This window comes from Dryobates pubescens, chromosome 12 (assembly GCF_014839835.1).
Source record: "Dryobates pubescens isolate bDryPub1 chromosome 12, bDryPub1.pri, whole genome shotgun sequence".
NCBI classification, from domain to species: Eukaryota; Metazoa; Chordata; class Aves; order Piciformes; family Picidae; genus Dryobates; species Dryobates pubescens.
Window position 1 is genome coordinate 7,467,074 of NC_071623.1, and position 26,981 is coordinate 7,494,054.

General features: G+C 47.5%; 1 protein-coding gene across 1 annotated transcript in view; it reads left to right on the top strand.

Moving 5' to 3' along the window:
* The window catches only part of PHEX (phosphate regulating endopeptidase X-linked), a 105,349-nt gene that overhangs the window by 41,557 nt on the left and 36,811 nt on the right, over window positions 1-26,981 (top strand). Inside the window, exons 10-12 of the mRNA XM_009900775.2 lie at window positions 1,917-2,010; window positions 8,948-9,076; window positions 12,259-12,360. Coding sequence (XP_009899077.2) covers window positions 1,917-2,010; window positions 8,948-9,076; window positions 12,259-12,360 — 325 coding nt within the window. The remainder of the gene's footprint in view (window positions 1-1,916; window positions 2,011-8,947; window positions 9,077-12,258; window positions 12,361-26,981) is intronic.

Genomic DNA, 26,981 nt, shown 5'->3' on the forward strand with positions numbered 1-26,981 from the left:
AATCCCTGGATGCAGTTTTCTTAATCCCAGAATAGAGTTTTCACTTCTTGAGTACACTTTTCAATCCCAGAATAGAGTTTTCAATCCTTGAATACAATTTCCAATCCCTGAGCACACTTTTCAATTCCTGAAGACACTTTTCCATCAGACCTCTAAAATGTGTGAGAGGGATCATTCCCTTGAGATGCCAGTTCATTTCTCCATCATCTAGCTCATATCAGATCTATCCTCTTTTTAATTACCACTTTGTCTGTCAATTAAAGCAATGCAAACTCACAGAATTTTACAAGAGCAATCTCTTCTGTTCCAAGAGAGGGCAGAGAGGTCCTCAGCAGATACTCCTAAGCACTGGTATAATTTAACTTCTGGGAGTGTGCATCACACCAAGGGGCAGGTTGCTTAAAAGCAAGCCTACATTTCTTTCTGTAGCAGTCATTTGGAAGTTAGAATAGGGGCTGTGTACTCTTCTGAAAGCTTATGACAACAGATGTCTGCTCTCATAGAGGAGCAAAGAGGATTTTGTGTATCAGCACAGGTTGGGACTGACCTGTTGGAGAGCAGTGAAAGGGAAAAGGACCTGGGGGTCCTGCTGGATGGAAGGATGACCATGAGCCAGCAAAAGGCTCTTGTGGCCAAGAAGCTAATCCACCTGAGGTAGATTAGAAGGGCTCTGGTAAGTAGGTCAAGAGAGGTTCTCCTCCCCCTCTGTTATGCCCTGGTGAGGCTGCATCTCAAATACTGTGTCCAGCTCTGGGTGTCTCAGTTCAGGAAGGACCTCAGGGAACTCTTTGAAAGAGTCCATCACAGAGCCACAAAAATACTTACGGAAGTGGAACATCTTCCTTATGAGGAGAGGCTGAGGGAGCCAACTGTACTCTGGGCTGCATCAAGAGAAGTGTGGTCAGCAGGGCTGAGGGAGGTGAATCTCCCCCTCTGCACCACTCTGGTGGGACCCCACATGGAGCACTGTGTCCAGTTCTGGAGCCTTTACTACAGGAAGGATCTGGAGGTGCTGGAAGGTGTCCAGAGAAGGGCCACAAGGATGAGCAGCAGGCTGGAGCTGCTCTGCTATGAGGACAGACTGAGGGAGTTGGGGTTGTGCAGTCTGGAGAAGAGAAGGCTCTGAGGAGACCTAATTGTGGCCTTCCAGTATCTGAAGGGGGCTACAGGAAAGCTGGGGAGGGACTTTTGTGGGTGTCAGGGAGTGATAGGACTGGGGGGGAATGGAACAAAACTAGAAATGGATAGATTCAGACTGGATGTGAGGAAGAAGTTGTTCCCCATGAGGGTGGTGAGAGACTGGCACAGGTTGCCCAGGGAGGTGGTGGAAGCCTCATGCCTGGAGGTTTTTGCAGCCAGGCTGGATGTGGCTGTGAGCAACCTGATGTAGTGTGAGGTGTCCCTGGCCATGGCAGAGGGTTGGAACTGGATGATCTTGAGGATCCAGGCCTGACAATTCTATCATTCAATCTGTTCTGTTTCATAGTTACAATTTATGGGCCCTACTAATGAGGAGAGATAACAATCACTTTGATTTACAAAAGGAAAACGAGTTCTTTCCTTATCTTTGGATAGAACTTTCATGCAGCTGTTATTAGGACACAGTCCCTGCCACTTCCACGGAAAATGAAAACTGCCTCTTGAAAAAAAAAGCATTGCCTAAAAAATGACATCCTAGGAGATGGGCTCATTACAAATGGTCTCCTAGAAGATGGTTATCAGGATGCAATCACACATTAACTGGCTGCCATCACACAGAACCTCCTCTGTAGTAGGGGACTGCACCAATAGTTAATTTTCAGGGTGAAATTTTCACTGGTTCAGTTGAAATGTTTGTAGAGAGGTTTCTGGGAGTGCTCTGTGGTCCATCATGTGCATTTAGATGCCTGATAAAAAAATCCTATCTGACCCAACAGGACTCTTGCCAACTATCTGGTGTGGAGGATGGTTTATTCAAGACTGTTTAACCTCAGCAGACGTTTCCAGTACCACTGGCTTGAATTCTCTCGGGTAAGTCACAGATTTTAGAGCCTCTGCAAAGATAAATTTGGATACATTTCTTCAAGAAACTCTTTCTTCCTGTTGAAAACTCCCTTCCAAACAATTCAGACATATTCTTGTATGTCAGGTAGTGATAGGACTAGGGGGAATAGATCCAAGCTAGAGGAGGGGAAGTTTAGATTAGGCATTAGCAAGAAGTTCTTCCCCATGAGGGTGGTGAGACACTGGCACAGGTTGCCCAGGGAGGTGGTGGAAGCCTCATCCCTGGAGGTTTTTGCAGCCAGGCTGGATGTGGCTGTGAGCAACCTGGTCTAGTGTGAGGTGTCCCTGCCCATGGCAGGGGGGTTGGAACTAGGTTATCCTTGAGATCATCTACCTCCAGGCTCACGTTCAGCCTACTGTCAACCAGTACCCCCAGGTCCCTTTCTGCCTGGCTGCTCTCCAGCCACTCTGTCCCTAGCCTGTAGCACTGCATGGGGTTGTTGTGGCCAATATGTAGAACCCAGCACTTAGGCTTGCTAAATCTCATGCCCTTGGACTCTGCTCATCTATCCAGCCTGGCAAGGTCCCTCTGCAGAGCCCTCCTACCTGCAAAGTGCTTTGTCTCATTTCCAAGCCACTTCAGTTTAGAGGGTGAACTTTCTGTTTGTTGTTGTGAAATTAGCTGCTTGGTGGCATCATGACAACAGGAGGCTGGCATGATGCTGCCAGTAGGAGGTGTGGGTGCTCTGTCCTCCCTGGTGACCAGCTGAAGCACCCAGAATGTCTTTCCTTCGGTATAGAATCACAGAATGGTCTGGGTTGGAAGGGACCTCCGAAGGTCATCTAGTCTAACCCCCTCTGCAGTCAGCAGGGACATCCTCAAGTAGATCAGGTGGAATAGGTCTTAGCTGATCACACACTTAAAAATAAACTCCAATAGCTTAATGGAAGCTGCACAGGAAAGGCAATCTCTGATCCTTCTGAGTTTATCTTCAGATCAGCTTTACAGATGCCATTTCCTTCATGCAAAAAAAAATATGTGAGAAGCTGCCTGTCAGAAGCACAGAAACAAGCTTGTAAGTGTGTCCCCTCCAGGGACATTCCTCACTGGCAGGTAAAATAGATGGATGGTGACCAGCAGCCAGTCTGTAGCATAAGATTGAGTTACATTCTGGCCAGAAAAATTCCTGAATGGAAACTTTCAGCTCTGGCTGTTTTGTATTGTAACTAGCTGCTCTCATTTCTCTGGGTGCTTTATCCAGAAGCTTAGGGAGAAGCCTAATTCAAATTAATTCAGTGAGTGCTAACAATGCCATCAAGGGTTTCATGTAAGTGGTTGGGAAAACTGAAGAGCAGCCTAGAGAGGGCAGTGAGGCACCAGCTCATTCCCATTATCTGCCCCTGAGGCCTGGAGGTTGAGAGCTAGTTAAGTGCAATAAGCAGCAGCAGCTGATAGTTAACAGCTAAAGCTAAGCACAGTGAACAGCTCAGGGAAACAGACTTTGAGAGGTCAACAGAAAGCACATGAGAAATGGAGTCCAAGGCAAAGGCTTTGTTGAGCAGATTTGTCCAGTCAGAGCCTGGAAGACTAAAGACACACAGAGAGACTGGCCATTGGAATGGGCTGCCCAGGGAGGTGGTGGGGTCACCATCCATGGAGGTGTTTAAAAAGAGACTGGATGAGGCACTTGGTGCCATGGTCTGGTTGATTAGTTAGGATTGGGTGATCAGTTGGACTTGATGATCTTGAAGATCTCTTCCAACCTGGTTGATTCTGTGATTCTGTAATGATCAAAAGAGGAGTTGCTCCATCTCCAGCTGTCAGTTTGAAGTCAGCTTTGTTTCCTTCTCACATTAAATTTACTCTGTGCCACCTCTGTGAAGAAGCAAAACCCAAGCTATCTCCAGGAAATTTGCAGGAGAGTCTCTGCTGCCAGTAGCAGAACCTTTTAAGGATGCCCTGTGAAGAATTTCAACTGAAAAGCAAAGAAAAAACCTACTCAAACCTTGGTTTGAGTTTGGCCATCAAACCAGATACACAACACTTGTGTGCAGAATGTCATTCCCTCGGGTCCCTGAGCTAGAATTGTGATTAATCCAGTCCTCATTAAGAATGTCTAACCCTTAAATCCTGGAGTTTCTTCCCTCTAAAGAGTTCCCGAAAAGCAATTGTAACCCCTAAAACAAATTGCATTTGGGCCACTAAGAATACCTAAGGTGCCCACCTGTGTCATGAAGGCATTGCTCTCTCTTCCAACTCTAAGTGCACCAAATTTCACAGAATCACAGAATGTTAGGGGCTGGAAGGGACCTCCAAAGATCATCCAGTCCAACCCCCCTGCCAGAGCAGGAGCACCTGGAGCAAGTCACACTGGAACCCATCCAGGTGTGTCTTGAATATCTCCAGAGAGGGAGACTCCACAACCCCCCTGGGTAGTCTGTTCCAGTGTTCTGTCACCCTCACACTGAAATAATTTTTCCTCCTGTTTCCATGGATCTTCCTATGCCTCAACTTCCACCCAGTGTCCTTTGGGACCTCTTGCCAGGTAAGTGAAACAAAACAAAACCAAACCACTAGAAGTGAGTAGATTCAGCTTGGATGTTAGGAAGAAGTTGTTCCGCATGAGGGTGGTGAGAGACTGGCACAGGTTGCCCAGGGAGGTGGTGGAAGCCTCATGCCTGGAGGTTTTTGCAGCCAGGCTGGATGTGGCTGTCAGCAACCTGCTGTAGTGTGAGGTGTCCCTGGCCATGGCAGGGGGGTTGGAACTGGCTGATCCTTGAGGTCCCTTCCAACCCTACCAATTCTATGATTCTATGAATGACTACTAAGGAGACATGACCCTGAGATGAATCAGTGACCCTTCAAGCAAAAGCTATCTTTTATTTATTAATTCATTCATTTAATCAGCCTTACCATCATCATAATAAGCTCAGCAATTTCCAGGTTTTCATTTTCTGTGGGTGCCAAGGTGGAAACCTTGGCATCAGGGCACTTCAACTCTTTGCAGTGAGAGGGTGCGGGAAAGACAAGGATGAAGCTTCACAAAGCATTAGGTTGAGAAATAGCCCAAACCTGCTGACTCTGGAGAAAGTGCTTTGATTACCACATCAGCAAACTATCAGCAGCTCCTCTGCAGTGGCCCTTTGGAGTCTGAGAAAATGTGCAGTGGCACCTGGGGAACAGATCAGTTAATTGTGTCGTGGAGCTCTGCATTGACTGCGAGGGCTTGAAGCCTGCTATTTATAGTCACTGTTACTCCCTGGAGTACCTGTGCATTAATACTGGGAGGACCATTTCCAGGGAGTTCTCCTTGGCTGTTTGTAACATAAATACCAATAACAGCAGCTGTGAGATGCAATCCATTCCTCTCAGCTCTGTTTTTTATTGGGCTCTCAGCCTGGTGCTGCCTTTGTGTCCTCCTCACAGCCAAGCCTCCCTCAAAATAATGATAATGATTATGTTGTAATAATAATATGTCACAAACTAAAAGCCAGCTCTGTCTCCTGACTCCTTCTCTAGGTGATGTGCATAGTCAGAGCTTTCAGGAGGAATTTCAAGCTCTAATAATTAATGCCATGACTCCCTTTCTTCCTCTGCAGCAGGAAAGAAACCACCTCCATTGTGGTTTTGCTTGCACCCTGAAGAGAAATTTTCTTCTCTCTTCCCCCTCCCACCCCATTTCCCCCCCCCCCCCCCCTCTGTTTTTGACTGCTCTCTTATATAAGGGGAGCAAAAAATTTGGGAAAGGAGTTTATTTTCCAATCTGGCTTTGTGCAGGAGGCTATCACCTTATTATGCATTGGTTTGAGAAATGTTCTTTCTATGAGTCCATCATCAGTCAGTTTGCAAATGACACCAAGTTAGGAGCAGGAGTCAATCTGTTGGAGGGTAGGAAGGCCCTGAAGAGCAACATTGACAGGCTGCACAGATGGGCAGAGGCCAAGGGCATGAGATTTAACAAGGCTAAGTGCAGGGTTCTAAACATTGGCCACAGCATCCCTATGCAGTTCTACAGGCTGGGGAGAGAGTGGCTGAAGAGCAGCCAGGCAGAAAGGGACCTGGGGGTATTGGTTGACAGCAGCTGAACAAGAGCCAGCAGTGTGCCCAGGTGGCCAAGAAGGTCAGTGGCATCCTGGCCTGGATCACGAAGAGTGTGGCCAGCAGAACAAGGGAGGTTATTCCTCCCCTGTGCTCAGCACTGGTTAGGCCACACCTTGAGTCCTGTGTCCAGTTCTGGGCTTCTCAGTTCAAGAAAGATTTTGAGCTGCTGGAAGGTGTCCAGAGAAGGGCAACAAAGCTGGGGAGGGGTCTGGAGCACAGCCCTGTGAGGAGAGGCTGAGGGAGCTGGCGGTGTTTAGCCTGGAGAAGAGGAGGCTCAGGAGGGACATCATTGCTCTTTACAACTACCTGAAGGGAGGTTGTAGCCAGGTGGGGGTTGGTCTCTTCTCCCAGGCAACCAGCACCAGAAGGAGGGGACACAGTCTCAAGCTGTGCCAGGGGAGGTTCAGGCTGGATATTAGGAAGAAATTCTTCACAGAGAGAGATATTTGCCATTGGGATGTGCTGCCCAGGGAGGTGGTGGAGTCACCATCACTGGAGATCTTCAAGAAAAGCCTGGATGAGGCAATAAGTGCCATGGTGTGGTTGATTGGATAGGGCTGGGTGATAGGTTGGCTGGATGATTTCTGAGGTCTTTTCCAACCTGGTTGATTCTATGATTCTCTCCCCCCTTTTCATTCTACCCCCCTCTGTTTTTGACTGCTCTGTTATATAAGGGAGGCACTGAATTTGGGAAAGGAGTTTATTTTCCAACCTGGCTTTGTGCAGGAGGCTATCACCTTACTATGTATTGGTTTGGCTAATGTGGTTTTTCTCACAGAAGCAGTGTTCTCTCTGTCATTGAAAAAAAAATCTATCAGTGCACCTCCAGTATTAATAGAAAGCATTTGAAAATGCAGCTCACTGATGTGTTTGAGTCATTGATTAAGCTTAATTACAGGCAATACAATGGAGGAAAAAAAAATCAATCTCTGACCCACCAAAATCTCTGATCTTCAACAGCTGAGGGTTGAGCTGCTGTGGAATTTTCCAGTGGAAGCTTTTCCTGTTGGAAAATGACAAATCTGAACCCTTCAGTATTTTTTGCTAGAAATTTTATCCTGGTCTCAAAGGAGAAGACTGGGGGAAAGAAGAGGCTCAGAAACTGCTACATCAGTGCTTCAGAGGCTTGTACAATCTGTGAGAGGACAAAATCCATATCCTGCCTGACCTGCTCTGGCATTGTATGTTCTCTGCTTTTTTACACAGCCAACAGGTGTTGCCTGCAGGGCTGGAATTTTCCTTGTGAAGCTTAAAGAAGTTTCTCAAGTGGAAGGGGAACTCTTGAAACTTGTAAAACAACAAAAGTTTCTTAAATCAGCACATTCTTAAACCATGAACCCATCTCAGATTTTCACAGCATCACAGAAACATTCAGGTTGGAAAAAAGCCTCAGGATCACCAAGTCCAACCATTAACCCTACTCCACAAGGGTCACCCCTGAACCAGAGCCCCAAGCACCACATCCAAACCACCTTTAAACACATCCAGGCTTGGGGACTCCACCAGCTCCCTGGGCAGCCTGTGCCAATGCCTGACCACTCTTGCTGGGAAAAAAATTCTTCCTACTGTCCAGTCTAAAGCTACCCAGTCACAGCTTGAGGCCATTCCCTCTTGCCTGTGAGAAGAGACCAGCACCAGCCCCTCCACAAGGTCCTTTCAGGTAGATGTGTAGAGGGCAATGAGGTCTCCCCTCAGCCTCCTCTTTTCCAAACTAACCATCCCCAGCTCCTTCAGTTGCTCTTCATCAGATTTATTCTCTTGTTATTAAAAATATTATAATGTACTTCTACACTGATGAGGAAATGTAACATTAAGAGGTAAGTGGCCACAGTAACAACAGTCTGCCCTTGAGAAACAGAAGCCAAGTCAGCAATGTGTCTGGTTTTGCTTTGTTTGTTGGTGTGTTGACTAGAGTCAGGGATGCTGGAAGTGTCTATTTCACCACCATTCCTTTAAGTGGAATCATAGAATGATTATGGTTGGAAGGGACCTCAAGGGCCATCTAGTTCCAGCCCCACTGCCATGGCCAGGGACACCTCACACTACAGCAGGTTGCTGACAGCCACATCCAGCCTGGCTGCAAAAACCTCCAGGGATGAGGCTTCCACCACCTCCCTGGGCAACCTGTTCTTCACACATCACAGAATATTAGGGGTTGGATGGGACCTCAAAAGATCATCCAGTCCAACCACCTGCCAGAGCAGGAGCACCTAGAGCAGATCACACAGAACAACAAAAAAATCAGATTTAATCTGACTTTACGTGTTTTGGGGGTGATCACGTTACCTTTTTGGCTATCATCTTAATCTGATCTCGATCATCTTAATCTGGTTTTTAAAGAATGACACTTTTTACTTCTCAGGTGTCTCCAGTGTATATCTTGGGGGGGAGATTTTCAGCTCATTTTCACAAATAAATTCACAGAGGCTCAGAGAAGTTAGGCTTCTCACATGGAGCAAAATATGACACAGAAATCACAGAATGTTAGGGGCTGGAAGGGACCTCCAAAGATCGTCCAGTACAACCCCCCTGCCAGAGCAGGGGCACCTAGAGCAGGTCACACAGGAACCCATCCAGGTGGGTTTGGAATATCTCCAGAGAGGAAGACTCCACAACGCCCCTGGGCAGCCTGCTGCAGTGTCCTGTCACCCTCACAGTGACAGAACACCTCAGCTTCCACCACTGCCCCTTGTGCTGTCATTGGGCATCACCCAGCAGAGCCTGGCTCCATCCTCTGGGCACTCACCCTGCGCATCCTTATCAACATGAATGAGATCACCCCTCAGGCTCCTCCACTCCAAGCTAAAGAGCCTCAGCTTAAACAGGATGGTGTGCTGAGCTGTTACATGCTTCTGCCAACAGGTGATCCATGGAACCACAACTTTGGTGCCTCAGTGGGATAAATGCGTGGACCTCGTTGAAAGCGCTCTGCCCTACGTCGTGGGCAAGATGTTTGTGAATGCCCACTTTCAAGAAGACAAGAAGGAGATGGTGAGTCCCTTGAGATCTCTCTAGAGACTTGGAACCCCCCCTCACAGTCTGAAGTCTCAGTTCACAGTAGCATCCTCAGTTAAGAATTGCATGTAAAAGGCACAGTGCACAAAACTCAGAGCCAGCTGCCCCAGCAGGTAAAGTTAGACACAGGTGACATTTGTTGCAAGCCATTTAGATGTCTGCTTTTCCAAACTGGTGATGTTACCATTTTCATTTCATGAGTTTTCAGTTCTCTTTCTCCTTCTTAAGCAGTAACAAAGCACTGGGGAGAAGCACTCATTTGTACACTTGGGTTTGGTTTGGGTTTGATTTGGGTGTGCTTTGGTGTGGATTTTGTATGGTGTATGGTTTTGTTTGGTGTTGCTTGGTTTGGGTTTGGTTTGCTTTGATTTGATGTGGTTTGGGTTTGGTGCTGTTTGGTTTGGTGGTGGTTATTGGTGGTTGGTGTTTGGGTTTGGTGATGTTTGGTTGGGGTTTAGTTTGCTTTGGTTTGATGTGGTTAGGGTTTGGTGCTGTTTGGTTTGGTGGTGGTTATTGGTGGTGGGTGTTTGGGTTTGGTGATGTTTGGTTTGGGTTTAGTTTGGTTTGATGTGGTTTGGGTTTGGTGCTGTTTGGTTTGGTGGTGGTTATTGGTGGTGGGTGTTTGGGTTTGGTGATGTTTGGTTTGGGTTTAGTTTGCTTTGGTTTGATGTGGTTTGGGTTTGGTGCTGTTTGGGTTTGGTTTGGTGGTGGTTGGTGTTTGGTTTGGGGTTAGTTTGCTTTGGTTTGATGTGTTTTGGGTTTGGTGCTATTGGGTTTGGCTTGGTGGTGTTAGGTTTGGGTTTGGTGCTTTGGGTGTGCTTTGTATGTGCTTTGCTTTCAATTTGGTTTGTTTGGTTTGATTTGTTAGGCTTCCTTTGCCTTTCCTTTGCCTTTCCTTTGCCTTCCTTTGGTTTTGTTGTCCCCTGGCTTGTGGCACATCTTTCTATGATAAGCAAATCCTGATTTATGGATAAGATGGACTCTTTTTTTTTACCTCCTGTTTTGTCATTAATGTCTCATACTTTAGATACGTCTCTCCATTTATCAAGGGAAAAAAAGCATTTCTAGTGTCTAAATATAGCTCTGTTCCTAACCCAAAGTGCCTGCAGTGTTTCTTACAGCTATGCCTGAGCAGTTTCAGTAATAACTTTGATAGCAGGAATAGGTTTCTCCCCCCTGCCCCCTGCAGCTACAGCTGGTGCATAAAGCCTAAGTATACACCAGGGCCCATCTGCAGAGCTTGAGGTTGAACTTGTAACCTCCAAATACAGGGAGTTCACCTCATTAGTGCACCAAGTTAATTGAGTCAGTGTTCTGTCATCAATATCTTGAAGTTAGCCTATTCCCTGGGATGCAGTTTACTGGGAGTGTTGACTGTTTAGTCATATTTAATGCCAGGCCTCTTCCAGTTGTCCCATTTTGTTTCTAAAAATAAGAAAACCTTTTTTTTTTTTTCCCTTTTTTTTGGTCTTTTGGGGAGGGGGGATGGGGAGGGTGGAATGGGTAGGGGGAAAAACAATCAAAGGAACTCTGCTGTGCTTTGTCTGGCCCCAGCACAAACTCAGGAACAGATTCAGAAGAAAATTACACATCTGACAAATAAATAACAATTGAGCTAATGTTAAGGGGTTTCAGCCCCCACTTTCAATGACATTTCAGAGGCCACTAAGTCTCTGGAATAAATTTGTATAAATCTCTGCTGCTTGGTCATTAATTTTTGCAGTGTAACCTAAGTGATAACACAGAGATCCAATAAGCCTACAGGTAATGATTAGCTGTCACGTCTTGTGCTATCTCAGCTAGGATTTGGTCTGTGCTACAGGCTGGGTCCCTCAAATTGCTTCACTCTCACAGTATCTATAGATTCAGCATTCTCAGTGGCTACCTGTCATGGGGTTCAGCTATTGCTATAAATACCTTTCTGGCCTGTGCTGCCAGGTGGATGTGTAGGCATGAAGGCATTTCTGCTCTTTAGACTGGTGGCTTTCTGTCATTTCAGGGTTTCCTTCATGTGCATATTCACTAAACTATTTCTTCTCCCTTGCCTTCTTCTTATACTATTGTTATTGTTATTTTACTTCTTTGTGGTATGCTGATGGCTTTGTGCAGGTCTGTATGTCTGAAGGAACAGCCAAGCTGAAGTGGCAGTGAGTTTTCCTAGCTTTGCATGGATGAAAGCTTTCACTAGTGGTTCAAGAGCACAGAAGCAGTTAAGGCTGCTCAGTGTTTTGAGCCACGGCCTCTATCCCAGCAGTAAATAGAGAGGGGGAGTACTTCACAAATACAGCTAAATACAGGATAAATATTTGGATCCTGCTTTGTATCTGGCTCATGGTTCTGTCAGCCCAGCTTCAGTCCCTTGACAGTATTACTAAGGTGTGTCTCAGCCTGACACAGACCAAACAGGGCTACAGATGCTCTGTCTGCAGCAAAGGCTTTATCTGTGTAAATGCCTTGCAGGAGGCTTCTTCTGCCTGTGCTAGGGATCTAGAACCAAAATGTCAGAAACCTCCCCAAATCACTGCAGCTCTCCCACTATTCTTGGTGATTTCAAGACAGACCTGGGAATGGATTAGCAACAAAAAGATGGTGTGGAAAAGAAAATCATAGAACCACAGAATTGTCAGGGTAGGAAGGGAGCTCAAGGATCATCCAGTTCCAACCCCCCTGCCATGGGCAGGGACATCTCACACTACAGCAGGTTGCTCACAGCCACATCCAGCCTGGCTGCAAACACCTCCAGGGATGAGGCTTCTACCGCCTCCCTGGGCAACCTGTGCCAGCCTCTCACCACCCTCATGGGGAACAACTTCTTCCTAACATCCAGTCTGAATCTACCCATTTCTAGTTTTTTTTTCCCCTTCCCACTAGTCCTATCACTCCCTGACACCCTCAAAAGTCCCTCCCCAGCTTTCTTGTAAGCCCCCTTCAGATACTGGAAGGGCATGGAAAATGGAAAGAGACTTCTTACAGAGGAGTTGTTCTGAGGACTGGAGGAAGAAGAAATGAATATTCAAGAAAGAAGAGCAAATGCTGTCTGAGTTGGAACCATTCATGGCCTAACCAAAATCCATTGCCCCTGTATGCATCACACCTTTTCTCTAAGGATTCTGCCATGACACATTTTACTGAGGGGGGGTTGCTAAATGTCTTTGCAGATGGAGGAGATAACTGAAGGGATTCGCTGGGCCTTCATTGACATGTTGGAAAAAGAAAACGACTGGATGGACTCTGAAACAAAAAGAAAAGCTCTTGAGAAGGTAACAAATTTGACTGTGGAATGGTAAAGTCCTGTGACAGTAAAGATTTGACTTGAGTGGTTGTAGCTCTTCTCCCAGGCAACCTGCATCAGATCAAGAGGACACAATCTCAAGCTGTACAGGGGAAGTTTAGGCTTCATCTTAGAAAGAAGTTCTTCCCAGCAAGAGAGATTGGCCATTGGAATGTGCTGCCCAGGGAGGTGGTGGAGTCACCATCCCTGGAGGTGTTTAAGAAGAGCCTGCATGAGGCACTTAGTGCCAAGGTCTGGATGATTAGATAGGGTTGGGTGATTGGTTGGACTTGATGATCTTGGAGGTCTCTTCCAACCTGGCTGATTCTGTGTGGTACAGAATGTCATGGACTGTACTTGCAGTTCATAGAAGCAACCAGGTTGGAAAAGACCTCAGAGATCATCAAGTCCAAACTATTACATAATACCTAACACCTCCTGACAACTAAACCATGGCTCCAAGTGCCACATCCAACCCTTTTTTGAACACCTCCAGGGATGGTGACTCCACCACCTCCCTGGGCAGCACATTCCAATGGTCAGTTCCAGCTACCCATCCTTCTTTTTTTGTGAGGGGATGTGTACCATGTTTGTTTTGCTGGAAGTTGAGGTCCTGTTTCTCTGCTGAAGTTGTTTTTGTTACCTTGCCACCTGGATACCTACCTCTTGATAGAATGCCAGTTATGAAGTGGTATGATAGAGGATGGCATTGCTGGTCCTGATCACTTTCAGAAGGAATGACAATAAAATACAGGAAGTAAAGGTGAGGGCAGGAGGAGGTAGTTAAAGCTCCTTTTCACAGAATCACAGAATTGTTAGGGTTGGAAGGGACCTCAAGGATCATCCAGTTCCAACCCCCCTGCCATGACCAGGGACACCTCACACTACAGCAGGTTGCTCACAGCCACATCCAGCCTGGCTGCAAAAACCTCCAGGGATGAGGCTTCCACCACCTCCCTGGGCAACCTGTGCCAGTGTCTCACCACCCTCATGGAGAACAACTTCTTCCTGACATCCAATCTCAATCTACCCATTTCTCGTTTTGTTCCATTCCCCCCAGTCCTGTCACTCCCTGACACCCTCAAAAGTCCCTCCCCAGCTCTCTTGTAGCCCCCTTCAGATACTGGAAGGCCACAATTAGGTCTTCTTGGAGCATTCTCTTCTCTGGACTGAACAGTCCCAACTCCCTCAGTCTGTCCTCATAGCAGAGCAGCTCCAGCCCTCTGCTTATCCTTGTGGCCCTTCTCTGGACGCCTGTAATAGAGGCTCCAGAACTGGACACAGTGCTCCAGGTGGGGTCTCACCAGAGCAGTGTAGAGGGGGAGAATCACCTCCCTTGCCCTGCTGGCTGTGCTTCTCTTGCTGCAGCCCAGGCTCTGGTTGGCACTCTGGGCTGCAAGTGCACACTTTGCACTCTATTCCCACATTTCTAACTTGTCATACATGCAAAGAGAGCTTGTCCAAAAGCAGAGTCCTGCCCCCAGAGCAGCAGATGAAAGAGGCATAAAGAAAGAAGAGTTGAGGGCAGTGTGCAGGACTTGTCTCCTTGTTTGCTGCAGCAATGGGATGTCAGTGAGTCACTGAACAGCTGCAGCTGAACTGATCCTGCTCCCTCTCTTGAATAAAAGTGGTGCTGTTTTGATTGAAAAACAAACATGGGCTTCAGAGGGTTCTTGCTGATTCTGATGAAAAGGCTGCCCAGACACTTGAGCAGTGGCAGGTCTGCAATTCCACCTGCAGCCCATTTACATTTTCATACAGCAGTGCTCTTCACAGGTGTGCAAATGTGCTGCAGAAATGCACCAAGAAACTCAAGGCTGATGTTGACAGGATTGGGGGGAATGGAACAAAACTAGAAATGGGTAGATTGAGATTGGATGTCAGGAAGAAGTTCTTCCCCATGAGGGTGGTGAGACTCTGGCACAGGTTGCCCAGGGAGGTGATGGAAACCTCATCCCTGGAGGTTTTTGCAGCCAGGCTGGATGTGGCTGTGAGCAACCTGCTGTAGTGTGAGGTGTCCCTGCCCATGGCAGGGGAGTTGAAACTGGCTGCTCTTTGAGGTCCCTTCCAACCCTGACAATTCTCTGATTTTTCTAGCAAACATCTACACCATTTTGTTCACAATTTGCTTTCTGCTTTTCAGCAGAGAAACAGACCAACTACTGCCACAAACTAAAAATCTCTCTCCCTCTCCCACTTGAAGCAGAGTTTGGTTCAGAAGCTTGATTAGATCTGTTGTAGGTAGAGATGGCTGTTTCCCTCTCTTGACACAACTGGAAGTCTATGGCACTTTGCTCCTAATTCAGGCATCTCATTTAAGCTTCTGAAGTTAATGGGGTGAGTCTGGGCCAAACAATGCATGACAAACTAAATTCAAGAAGGGCAATAAAAATAATACTCCAGGCTGTAGTACTATGAATAGCAACTGCTTTAAATCCATTCCCACTGACTTGCACAACAGCTTTACAGTTTGCTGACATGGGAACAAGGTCAAGCTTATCAGCAATGTGCTCTTGTGGCCAAGAAGGCCAATGGCATCCTGGGGTGGAATAGAAGAGCTGTGGTTAGTCGGTCGAGAGAGGTATTCCACCCCCTCTACTCTGCCCTGCTGAGGCCACATCTGAAATATTGTGTCCAGTTCTGGGACACTCAGTTCAAAACCTTAGGGAACTGCTTGAAAGAGTCCAGCACAGAGCCTCATGGAACATCTTCCTTATGAGAGGAGCCTGAGGGAGCTGAGGGCTCTTTAGCTTGGAGCAGAGGAGCCTGAGGGGTGACCTCATTCATGTTGATAAATCTGTAAAGGCTGAGTGCCAAGAGGATGGAGCCAGACTCTGCTCAGTGATGCCCAATGCCAGCACAAAGGACCATGGTGGAAGTTGAGGCATAGGAAGTTCCATGGAAATATGAGGTAAAAAAATAATTTCCCTTTGAGGGTGCCAGAGCCCTGGCACAGGCTGCCCAGGGGGGTTGTGGAGTCTCTTGCTCTGGAGATACTCCAAACCCACCTGGATGCATTCCTGTGTGACCTGCTCTAGGTGCTCCTGCTAGGGCAGGGGGGCTGGACTGGATGAGCTTTCAAAGTCCCTTCCAACCCCTAACATTCTGTGATGCTGTGACATCTGTGAGGACAGCACACATGCCATGGATTTCACAACAGAGGAAGGAGCTTAGTTTGTTCTGGAAGAGGAAGTTGTGTTGTTCTGGGGGTCTTCTCAGGCTTACTCTTCGATTTTGACCACTATCAAAATAGAGACCCATGCTGTAGCAGAGCACAGTAGGATGCAGACTCATAGAATCAGAAGGGCTTGGGGAAATGACTTGACAGGCTTAAAGAGAATTAACTACAAATCCTCTCTGTGATTCAGACACTCACTATTTGTGTGTTTTCTGCTGCCTTTCTGACCAGTGCCCACCCTGCCTGTGCGCTAGGCTGAGGCCGGGTGTGCACCTTGCTGTCAGGCTGATGCTTTGCAATCAAAGGGAACAATCAACCTCTGAAGGACTTACAAAAGGCCCTCTGGTAGAATCGATGCTTGAATTTTGCTTTAGGCATCCTGTCACTTCCATCTAATCACTGCAATGTTTCTCCTTTTGTGTCTGTTCTGTTGTTTTAATTCCCTCAGAGGGACAATACCAATCCGATGACCCCAAGCGGTATTAAAAGGATCAAATCAACTGGTCAGCTGGATATAGGGAGCAGCTGCCTTGCAGACAGGATTTCTGAGAGTCACCTTTTTTAGCCCTTGTGTACTTTGGAGTTGAGGTTTGACTTTCCACTCAGTGACAAAACAATATAGCGAGATAGCATCTAACAATTTCCTTCTACCCTCTCCCCATTCCTCTCTTCCTGTGACCGAGCCGTGGATTTAAAACAGCCCGTCTGAAAGCCAGTCTCGCAAAGAAAACGTTTAACGGCAGGGTTGGGTGCCTTGCTTTGTCCTCTGCAGTTCTCACCTAGCTCTCTGGATGGAGCTCATGCTGCTTCCAAAGGAGCTCCGAGCTGGAGAGAAACGTTTGGCTCTGTGCTGTGATGCTCTGGTTTTGTGCCCTATCCATCCTTCTCTGCTCTGTGCAAGCCTTCCTTTCTTGCTCTGTATTTGACTACCATCCAAAATTTGCTTAAATTATGCCTGTTAAGCTCTTGGGTGTTCAATGGAGATCTTGAATTAAGAAAGAAAACAAACAAACAAACATCAAACAACACACACACACCCTGAAGAAGAAATACCCACAGAAGGTTCCTCTTCTTACTCTTTCAGCCTCTCTCTTACGTAAGGGTCATTACAATGTGCCTTAATTTGAAGAATGGAGAAATTGTTCAAATAAGTGCAGCTCCAAGGGTGTGACTGGCAAGAGTCTTTCGTGAGTTATAGAAGCAGTGCAGCAAAAAAAACAACCCTGTTTGGCTGCCCAGGCATCAGGTGAGCTCTGGGCTACTTTGCAGCCTCTGAGATAGATAGCTGCTGAGGATGGTGGGGATAGAGGAGAGGCTTTTGTTACCCTCACAACAGAAGTGCAATCAAATGGGACAGTGATCTCCTTGAGAAGAGTCCAAGGGAGGGCTGCAAGGATGCTGAAGGGACTGGAGCACTGCCTGGTGAGGAGAGGCTGAGAGCCCTGGGGCTGTTTAGTCTGGAGGGGAGAAGGCTGAGGGGGGATCTTATCAATGTCTATCAATATCTGAGAGCTGGGGGTCAGGAAGGAAGGGACAGGCTCTGCTCAGTTGCACCCTGTGATAGGACAAGGGGCAGTGGATGGAAACCACAGCATAGGAGGTTCCACCTCAGCATGAGGAGGAACTTCTTCACTGTGAGGGGTCACAGAGCCCTGGAACAGGCTGCCCAGAGAGCTTGTGGAGTCTCCTTCTCTGGAGACTTTCAAGATAGTCTGGATGTGTTCCTGTGTGACCTGTGCTGGATTCTATGGTCCTGTTCTGGCAGGGGGGTTGGACTGGAAGATTTGCAGAGGTCCCTTCCAACCCCTAACACCCTGTGAGCTGGTATTGATAGCTGTGTTTTGTAATAGTGGGGCCACAGGGAAAAGGTAGAACCCATGACTGAAACTCCTTTGGTGTGACTTGATCAGGGCTCTCATCTCTAAAATTGTAATTTATTGCTGCTGCTCTGCAGAGGATAATTCCATGGAAGATCATCACTCAGATGCAAAGTTACTCCTTTTCTTGGCCAGGAGCTATTGGCCTATTAAACACTGTTTCTCCTTCCTGAAATGCACTTTGTGCTTGACTTTCACTAGGAGCCCCAAAGCCTGGAAGTTTGCAAATACCCTCTATTATAGGAAGCTGGGTTGGGGCTCTTGGGTTGGTTTTTTTATTGGGCTTTTGGGTTGGGCCTTTGGTTTGATTTTTGGGTTGGGCTTTTGGGTGTTTTTTTGTTGGGCTTTTGGGTTGGTTTTTGTTGGGCTTTGGGTTTGGGCTTTTGGTTTGGTTTTTTTCTGTTGGACTTTATTTTGTTTTTTGTTGAGCTTTTGGTTTGGTTTTTGGCTTGGGCTTTTGGTTTGTTTTTCTTTGTTGGGCTTTTGGGTTGGGCTTTTGGTTTGTTTTTTCTGTTGGGCTTCTGGTTTGGTTTTTGTTGGGCTTTTGGTTTGTTTCTGTTTAAGCTTTTGGTTTTGGGGGGTTTTTTTGGCTTTTGGTTTGTTTTTTTTTGTTTGGGTTTTGGGGGTTTGTTTGTTTGTTTGGCTTTTGGTTTGTTTAGGTTTTTATTTGGTTGGTTTGTTTTGCAATTCTATTTTTAAAGCGTAGCTAATGAGACAAACAAAAAAAGGCAGTTTCTCCTTTAATCAGATTTTTCTCTGATGTTATTAACCTCTTTAGGTCATGGAGCACAAATCCCAAGGTCACTGTGCAGTCATTTTTTTCCCCCCTGCTGAACTTGCATGCTGCTTGGCTTTATTTCTATCTAAGGAAGTCATGTACACAACATTTGTTTTCTTCACATCTCTCTGAGTCAGAAGACTGAGGCAAGAGGACCACAGGAAGGTGTAAGGGCAGTGCCTGGCTGTGTGTGTTTCTTTCAGGCAGTGTTAGGTAGCTTTCTTCAGCCTACAGAGTATGCTCTGCTGCTTCACAGAGCTACAGCAAATCTCCCTATAGAACTCAGGGTGATTTAGACAAATAGCCCTTAGGAAATCAAGAGCCATCTGTACAAGCCCTGATTTAACAAAGTGTAGTACTTTAAATGAGGTAGGTTTCCATGGGTTATCCCACTGAAGCCATTCACTTCTCAGCTATCACTTACTGGCTGTATCCAGTGCCTGGCATCTTTCTCAGTTCTCCATGGTCTCTCTCTCTTCACATTTGGATGATTTCACTGTGAATCACAGAAATCACAGAAGCATTGAGGTTGGAAAAGAGCCTCAGAATCACCAAGTCCAACCATTAACCCTACTCTACAAGGGTCACCCCTAAACCAGAGCCTCAAGCACCACATCCAAACCACCTTTAAACACATCCAGGCCTGGGGACTCCACCACCTCCCTGGGCAGCCTCTGCCAATGTCTGACCACTCTTTCAGGGAAAAAAATTCTTCCTACTGTCCAGTCTAAAGCTACCCAGTCACAGCTTGAGGCTGTTCCCTCTTGTTCTATCACTAATTACCTGTGAGAAGAGACCAGCAGCAGCCTCTCCTCAAGGTCCTTTCAGGTAGTTGTAGACAGCAAGGAGGTCTCCCCTCAGCCTCCTCTTCTCCAAACTATCCATCCCCAGCTCTTTCAGTCACTCTCCATCAGATTTATTCTCCAGGCCCTTCACAGCTTCCTTGCCCTCCTCTGCCCTGGCTCCAGCACCTCCACATCTCTCTTGTATTGAAGTGCCCAAAACTGGACACAACACTCAAGGTGTGGCCTCACCAGAGCCGAGTCCCAGGGGACAATCCCCTCCCTGCTCCTGCTGGACACAGCATTTGCTGATCCCAGCCAGGATGCCACTGGCTTTCTTGGCTACCTGGGCACACTGCTGGCTCCTCTTCAGTTGCTGGTCCATTAGAACCCCCAGGTCCCTTTCTGCCTGAGAACACGACAGGCACGCTGCTCAGGCCAGAGGTACATGTCTGGCTGGCTCAGGCAGTGGCCAGACAGTATCAGATGAACACAAGGACAAGGCAAGCATAAAGGGATACATTCCCACCATGCTCTCCTGGCCTCTGGCAACCTACAGCTCACTTGCTTCCTGAGCCAAAGTGATGTCCTTTGGTTTATTCATATTTTTCTACTGTGAGTTTGTCTAATGATTTATTTTTTTTTAACCCATGGCAATTTCCACCATCTGCAGCTTCCCAAGGCAAGGTGTTCCACTGCCTCACTCTGCTCTGTGTGAGAAAGCCATCTCCTTTTCCTGGTTTGGAAAATGTCCTTTTCCCATCTATATTCTTGTAGCAGGTGAAACCAGAGAGTCGTCATTGCTTGTTACAGAATTGCACAGAATCAACCAGGTTGGAAAAGACCTCCAAGATCATCAAGTCCAACTGATCACCCAGACCTATCTAATCAACCAGACCATGGCACTAAGTGCCTCATCCAGACTCTTTTTAAACACTTCCAGTGATGGTGACTCCACCACCTCCCTGGGCAGCACATTCCAATGGCCAATCTCTCTGTCTGTGAAGAATTTCTTCCTAACATCCAGCCTAAATCTCCCCTGGCACAGCTTGAGACTGTGTCCTCTTGTTCTGGTGCTGGTTGCCTGGGAGAAGAGACCAACCCCCACCTGGCTGCAACCTCCCTGCAGGTAGCTGTAGTCAGCAATAAGGTCTCCCCTGAGCCTCCTCTTCTCCAGGATAAACACCCCCATCTCCCTCAGCCTCTCCTCACAGGGCTGTGCTCCAGACCCCTCCCCAGCTTTGTTGCCCTTCTCTGGACACCTTCCAGCAGCTCAACATCTTTCTTGAATTGAGGAGCCCAGAACTGGACACAGGACTCAAGGTGTGGCCTAACCAGTGCTGAGTACAGGGGAGGAATAACCTCCCTGCTCTTGCTGGCCACACTACTGCTGATCCAGGCCAGGATGCCATTGGCCTTCTTGGCCACCTGGGCACACTGCTGGCTCATGTTCAGCCAGCTGTCAACCAGTACCCCCAGGTCTCTTTCTGCCTGGCTGCTCTCCAGCCACTGACCCCAGCCTGTAGCACTGCATGGGGTTGTTGTGGCCAATGTGCAGAACCTGGCACTTGGACTTGTTGAATGCCATCCTGTTGGACTCTGCCCATCTGTCCAGCCTGTCAAGGTCCCTCTGCAGAGCCCTCCTGCCCTCTAACAGATTGACTCCTGCTCCCAGGTTGGTGTCATGGTGTTCTTTCCTCATGCCCACTCTTGGTTCTGTACAACCCCGCCACAGGAATGCATCCAGGGAGCATGGAACCTCCTGTATTTGTTCACATAGACTGTCCAGGCTGTGCACTAGATACAGCTATGAAAAATCACTTTTCATTAAGATGTAAGACATAGCCAGACACAAGGGCCAGACACCACATCTTCAGGAGCTGAAAGTAATCTTGTTTAATACCATGGTAATTTGGCACAAAGATGAGAAATTATCCAATCTTGAGAGTGGTCACTGGGTGCTGTATGAAAAGAAATGATGCCTGTTGTTTCTTTTGAGCTCTGTGTGCCCATCCACTGTATAATACTGCTGAAACATGACAGAGGAACCAGCCCCAACTCTCTGTGCTTCCCATATATCTATGGGACCTTCTGTGGAACAAAGTCCAGCACCAGGCTGGCAGAACCACACCTGGGAAAGAGAGGGAGGTGTAGTTTCTAAACCAAAGATCCTCAAACACTTTTGAGAGGTTCTTTTAAGATGACTTTATGTCTTTGTCTCAAGGGCCTTGGAGAACATCACAAAGCCTAAGTCTACTTCAAAGCATCAACAGAAGCTGCCAGACTCACTTCATAAATCACTGACTTGTCAGGGTTGGAAGGGACCTCAAGGATCATCTAGTTCCAGCCTCCCTGCCGTGGGCAGGGACACCTCACACTAGAGCAGGTTACCCATAGCCACATCCAGCCTGGCATTGAACACCTCCAGGGAGGGGCAATCCATGACCTCAGAAGAAGTCTGGTTGATGTAGTGGTGTTAGGTCATAGGCTGGACTTCACAGTATCACTAAGGTTGGAAGAGACCCCAAGGATCATTGAGTCCAACCTGTCTCCACAGACCTCATGACTAGACCACGGCACCAAGTGCCATGTCCAATGCCCTCTTGAACACCTCCAGGGATGGTGACTCCACCACCTCCCTGGGCAGCACATTCCAATGGCGAATGACTCGCTCGGTGAAGAACTTTCTCCTCACCTTGAGTCTAAACCTCCCCTGGCACAGCTTGAGACTGTGTCCCCTTGTTCTGGTGCTGGTTGCCTAGGAGAAGAGACCAACCCCCTCCTGGCTACAACCTCCTTTCTTGTAGAGAGCAATAAGCTACTTCATTCCTGTCCAAAAGCCAACAGGGATAATTGCTGCCTTCCCAATTTACTGATTTCCTGGGAAGTTTGATTCTTCTTGAAACAACCTTGGCATTTCCAAAGTGCCCAGCGTAGTGCCAACTGAACCTTGGCCACACTTTTCCTTTGTGGAAGTGAACCCTCTGAAATTATGGGCAGCCTCTGTCTGGATGCAAAAATCACAGAATCATAGAATGGTCTGGGCTGAAAGGGACCTCCAAAGCTCATCCAGTCCAACCGCCTCTGCAGTCAGCAGGGACATCCCCAACTGGATCAGGTTGCCCAGAGCCCTGTCGAGCCTCACCTTGAATATCTCCAGGGAAGAAGCCTCAACCACCTCCCTGGGCAACCTGTTCCAGTGTTCCACCACCATCCTTTTGAAGAATTTCTTCCTGATATCCAGTCTCAATCTACTCTTCTCTAGTTTGAAGCCACTGCCCCTTGTCCTGTCACTGCAGGCCTTTGCAAACAGTCTCTCTCCATCCTTCAAGTCCTGGAAGGCTGCTCTTTGGTCTCCCTGGAGCCTTCTTTTCTCCAGGCTGAACTCCCCCAGCTCCCTCAGCCTGTCCTAGTAGCAGAGCTGTTCCAACCCCCTGATCATTTTTGTGGCCCTCCTCTGGACCCTCTCCATCAGGTCCATGTCCTTCCTATGTTGAGGGTTCCAGACCTGCATACAGCACTCCAGGTGAGCTCTCACCAAAGTGTCAGAATCACCTCTTTGGACCTGCTGGCAATGCTGGTTTTGATGCAGGCCAGGATGTGATTTGCCTTCTGTGTTGCAAGCTCACACTACTTGCTCATGTCCAGCTTCTCATCTATCAGCACCCCCAAATCCTTTTCCACAGGGCTTCTTTCCAACACCTCCTCTCCCAGCCTGTATTGATAGTGAGGATTATTCAAGCCCAATGTAAAGTCCTGCTTGTATTGCAGCAGTTGCATTGCAGGGACTAAGGAGCAAGGCTCCTGTTATAGTTAAAACAAGGATTTGAGTTCAGAAAAGGCAGAGCTACATTCCAACTCTTTAGCTACATGTCTGGAGTTCCCTTGGGCATTTAATATAGCACCAGCATCTTATCTTCATGGTGTAACTCATCTTTATCTCACTGTGTAAAGGCAAGGGGATAACTCAATAGAAAGCAGGAAGTGAAGTAGATGCTGTGTAGCTCAGAAATGTATGAAGGGGATTTGAAAAGCTTGCTCTGCTTACCTAGATTGGAATTTGGTCAGGATAATGAGGTTACCACTCCCAAAACATCCATGAGGATGTCCCGCATGGGACAGCAATGTGCCCTTGTGGCCCAGAGAGCCAATGGGATCCTGGGGTGCAGCAAGAAAAGTGTGGCCAGCAGGGCTAGGGAGGTTCTCCTGTCCCTCTGCACTGCCCTGCTGAGACCTCACCTGCAATTCTGTGTCCAGTTTGGGGCTCCCCAGTTCAAGAGAGACAGAGACCTGCTGGAGAGAGTCCAACAGAGAGCCACGAGGATGCATAGGGGACTTGAGCATCTCCCCTGTGAAGAGAGACTGAGCCCTGGGGCTGTTTACTGTGGAGAAGAGAAGGCTGAGAGGGGATCTGATCAATGTCTATCAATCTCTGAGGGGTGGGTGTCAAGTGGAGGGGAACAAGCTCTTTTCAGTGGTGCACAGTAATAAGCCAAGGAACAACAGGTTCAAGCTTGAACATAGAAGGTTTCAGCTCAACATGAGGAGAAACTTCTTTACAGTGAGGGTGCCAGAGCCCTGGAGCAGGCTGCCCAGAGAGGTTGTGGAGTCTCCTTCTCTGGAGACTTTCCAAAGCCACCTGGATGCATTCCTGTGCAGACTACCCTGGGTGCTCCTGCTCTGGCAGGGGGACTGGATGATCTCTAGAGGTCGCTTCCAACCTCTAACATACTGTGGTACTGTGTTGATACAGTTATGTGGAAAATGCCAATGTTTGGAGTAGCATTTTTCACCTGGAAGATAGAGAGAAGACAAGGTACTTACCTTCTAGCATGGAAGTGTTCCAGACTTTCCTCTGAATAAAAGTAGGTCTGCACTTCCCATCAGACTGACAACACTTTTTCCTTTGTTTTTCCCCCCCTTTCTTTTAAGTCAACTGATTGTTTCTCACCACAACTCCAAAGAATCATCTCCCTCACATCCTGAATTTAGTTTAACCTTCTGAGGAGGAACCTGGACTTCTCTGTTCAGTAACCACAGGAGATGTTCTTCTCTGTTGGCCAGAGTTGAAACTAATAGCCATGGCATGTTTGCTTATCTCTTATCTCTAGGGTTAGATTGCTGCTGTCAGCTTCTCCCTTGTTATCTGCCTGCTGCTGCTGCTTACTCAGTTGTGCAGGTCTGTCAGCTCCATTAATAACCTGAGTGCCGTGCAAACAGAGAGTGGGAAACAGGTGAAGGGAGAGGAAATTGTGTTTAACCCTGATTTTGCAGCTGTCATTTTTCAGACACCTGTGCCAGTGTCTCACCACCCTTATGAGGAACAACTTCTTCCTCACATCCAATCTCAATCTACCCATTTCTAGTTTTGTTCCATTCCCCCCAGTCCTATCACTCCCTGACACCCTCAAAAGTCCCTCCCCAGCTTTCTTGTGGCCCCCTTCAGATACTGGCAGGCCATAATAAGGTCTCATCAGAACTTTCTCTTCTCCAGACTGAATAACCCCAACACTCTCGGTTTGTCCTCATAGGAGAGGAGCTCCAGCCCTCTGCTCATCCTCTTCTCTGGACCCCTTCCAGCACTTCCAGCACTTTCTTGTAATAGGGGCTCCAGAACTGGACTCAGTGCTCCAGGTGGGGTCTCACCAGAGTGGAGTAGAGAGGGCGAATCACCTCTCCTGACCTGCTGGCCACACTTTTCTTGTTGCAGCCCAGGCTCTGGTTGGCTTTCTGGGCTGCAATTGCACACTTTTCACTCTAGAGCCACATTTCTAGTATGTCAATGCATGCAAAGAGAGCTTGTCCAAAGGCAGAGCCCTGCCCCCAGAGCAGCAGATGAAAGAGGCATGAAGAAAGAAGAGTTGAGGGCAATGTGCAGGACCTGTCTCTCTTGATCATTCTCATGGCCCTTCTCTGGACACATTCCAGCACCTCCAGATCCTTCTTGTCATAGAGGCTCCAGAAGTGGACACAGTGCTCCAGGTGGGGTCTCACCAGAGTGGTGTGGAGTTTCCTCTATATATTAGAAGGCAAGGAGAACTGACAGTGACATGCTCACTGCCACACTATGGGCTGGGTTTCCTATTCAAGCTTGAGAGAGAAACCTTGCAAGTCTGGAGCTGAGCTTTGCTTGTGTTTAGGTCCTTGGTCCCTACTTCAGGTTTTGAGTAGTGCAAGAATGGATTTCTGCCATGTCTGGTCTTGAGCTGTGCCTGGACTGGGTCTGTGCTCACTTTGTGGCTAGAAATCAAAAGAATTTTTCACATTCTGCTCATGAAAATAAAAAGAAAGTTGCTCTGCAACCTTTGCTTAAGCAAAGATAACCTTGAAAATGTTAAATAAGTGTAAACTGATGCAAGCAGAGGCTAAGGTCAGAGGTTGTCCCTCTCTGGAACAGGTTATCCAGAGTTTTGCATGAAACTGCCAAAAGAGATGCTGGGAGTAACTCCTATCTCCTACAGCTGTCATGGGAAAAGGGTTTCCTTGCCTCGCCCTTTCCCAGTCCCTGGGGCTGCCCTTGTCTCAGGGTTCAATGCCAGAGATCTCTTCAGCACACTGAGGTTTTTTGGGGGCCCCTGGGGACTTGGGTTTTGTCAGCGCAGTGTTAGCTGTGGTTAAACCCCTGCTGCTTTCCCAGAGCTAAAATAAGAGCAGCAGAAAACATTTTGCAGCCAAGTGGGTGTGTTTCTAGCCAGAGGTGGCATGACAGTGGGAGTATAGGTCATCAGCCCACGAGGAGCTCTGGCAGCAAGCAGTGAGATGAGGTCTAGGAAGAAATTTCTACTGCAAATCCTAGTTTCTGCAGCTCACTAAGGTGCCAGAGCCCAGTCAAAGGTGGCTGCTGCTTTGGTGGCACTGCAAAATTTGTTTGGGAAGGATATCTAATTGAATTTCAAAGGACAGAAAAAGAGACTTTTGAGTTGTCAATCTCTGTGTGGGTTTGGGTGTTTTTGTTTGTGTGGTTTGGGTTTTTTATTCTTCTTTTTTATCCTGTGAAAACAGATTGAGAGAGTTGGGGCTGTTCAGTCTGAAGAAGAGAAGGCTCTGAGGAGACCTAATTGTGGCCTTCCAGTATCTGAAGGGAGCTACAAGAAAGCTGGGGAGGGACTTTTGAGGGTGTCAGGGAGTGAAAGGACTGGGGGGAATGGAACAAAACTAGAAATAGGTAGATTCAGATTGGATATTAGGAAGAAGTTCTTCCCCATGAGGGTGGTGAGACACTGGCACAGGTTGCCCAGGGAGGTGGTGGAAGCCTCATCCCTGGAGGGTTTTAACGCCAGGCTGGATGTGGCTCTGGGCAACCTGCTGTAGTGTGAGGTGTCCCTGGCCATGGCAGGGGGGTTGGAACTGGATGATCCTTGAGGTCCCTTCCAAGCTCAACAGTTCTATGATTCTAATCACTTCCTTTGATCCGCTGGCCATGCTGCTATTGATGCAGCCCAGGATACCAGTAGCATTCTGGGCTGCAAGTGCACACTGTTGCCTCATGTCCAGCACCCCCAAGTTCTTTTCTGCTCTGTTAAGATCCTACTTGGAGTACTGTGTTCAGCACTGGAGCCTTCAACACAGGAAGGACATGGACATGATAGAATAGGTCCAGAGGAGGGCCATGAAGATTTTCAGGGAGTGGAACACCTCTCCTGTGAGGACAGGCTCATTTCATATTTCCTGCTCAGCATTTGTCTTCCATTACTTTTTCTTCTTCTTTTTCTCACTAGGGAGATTTGCATGACAATAGGATCTTTCTTGCTTAAGAGATCATTTGCTCCTGCTGTTAATTTCCTACCTGAAGTTGTAATCTTCTGTTTGTGACATCCTAATTATCTCAGCCACACTTAATGGTGATGTCACAATTGAAGGCTTATGACTTTGGGTTGGAAATGAGATTGAGAAATTGAAGGGCTTGGAGGAAGCAAAGAAATCTTTCTTCTTGAAAAAAAAACAACACCAAAAGAGGAGGCAAAGTAATTTTGGTTAAACAGAGGCTGTCCTCCA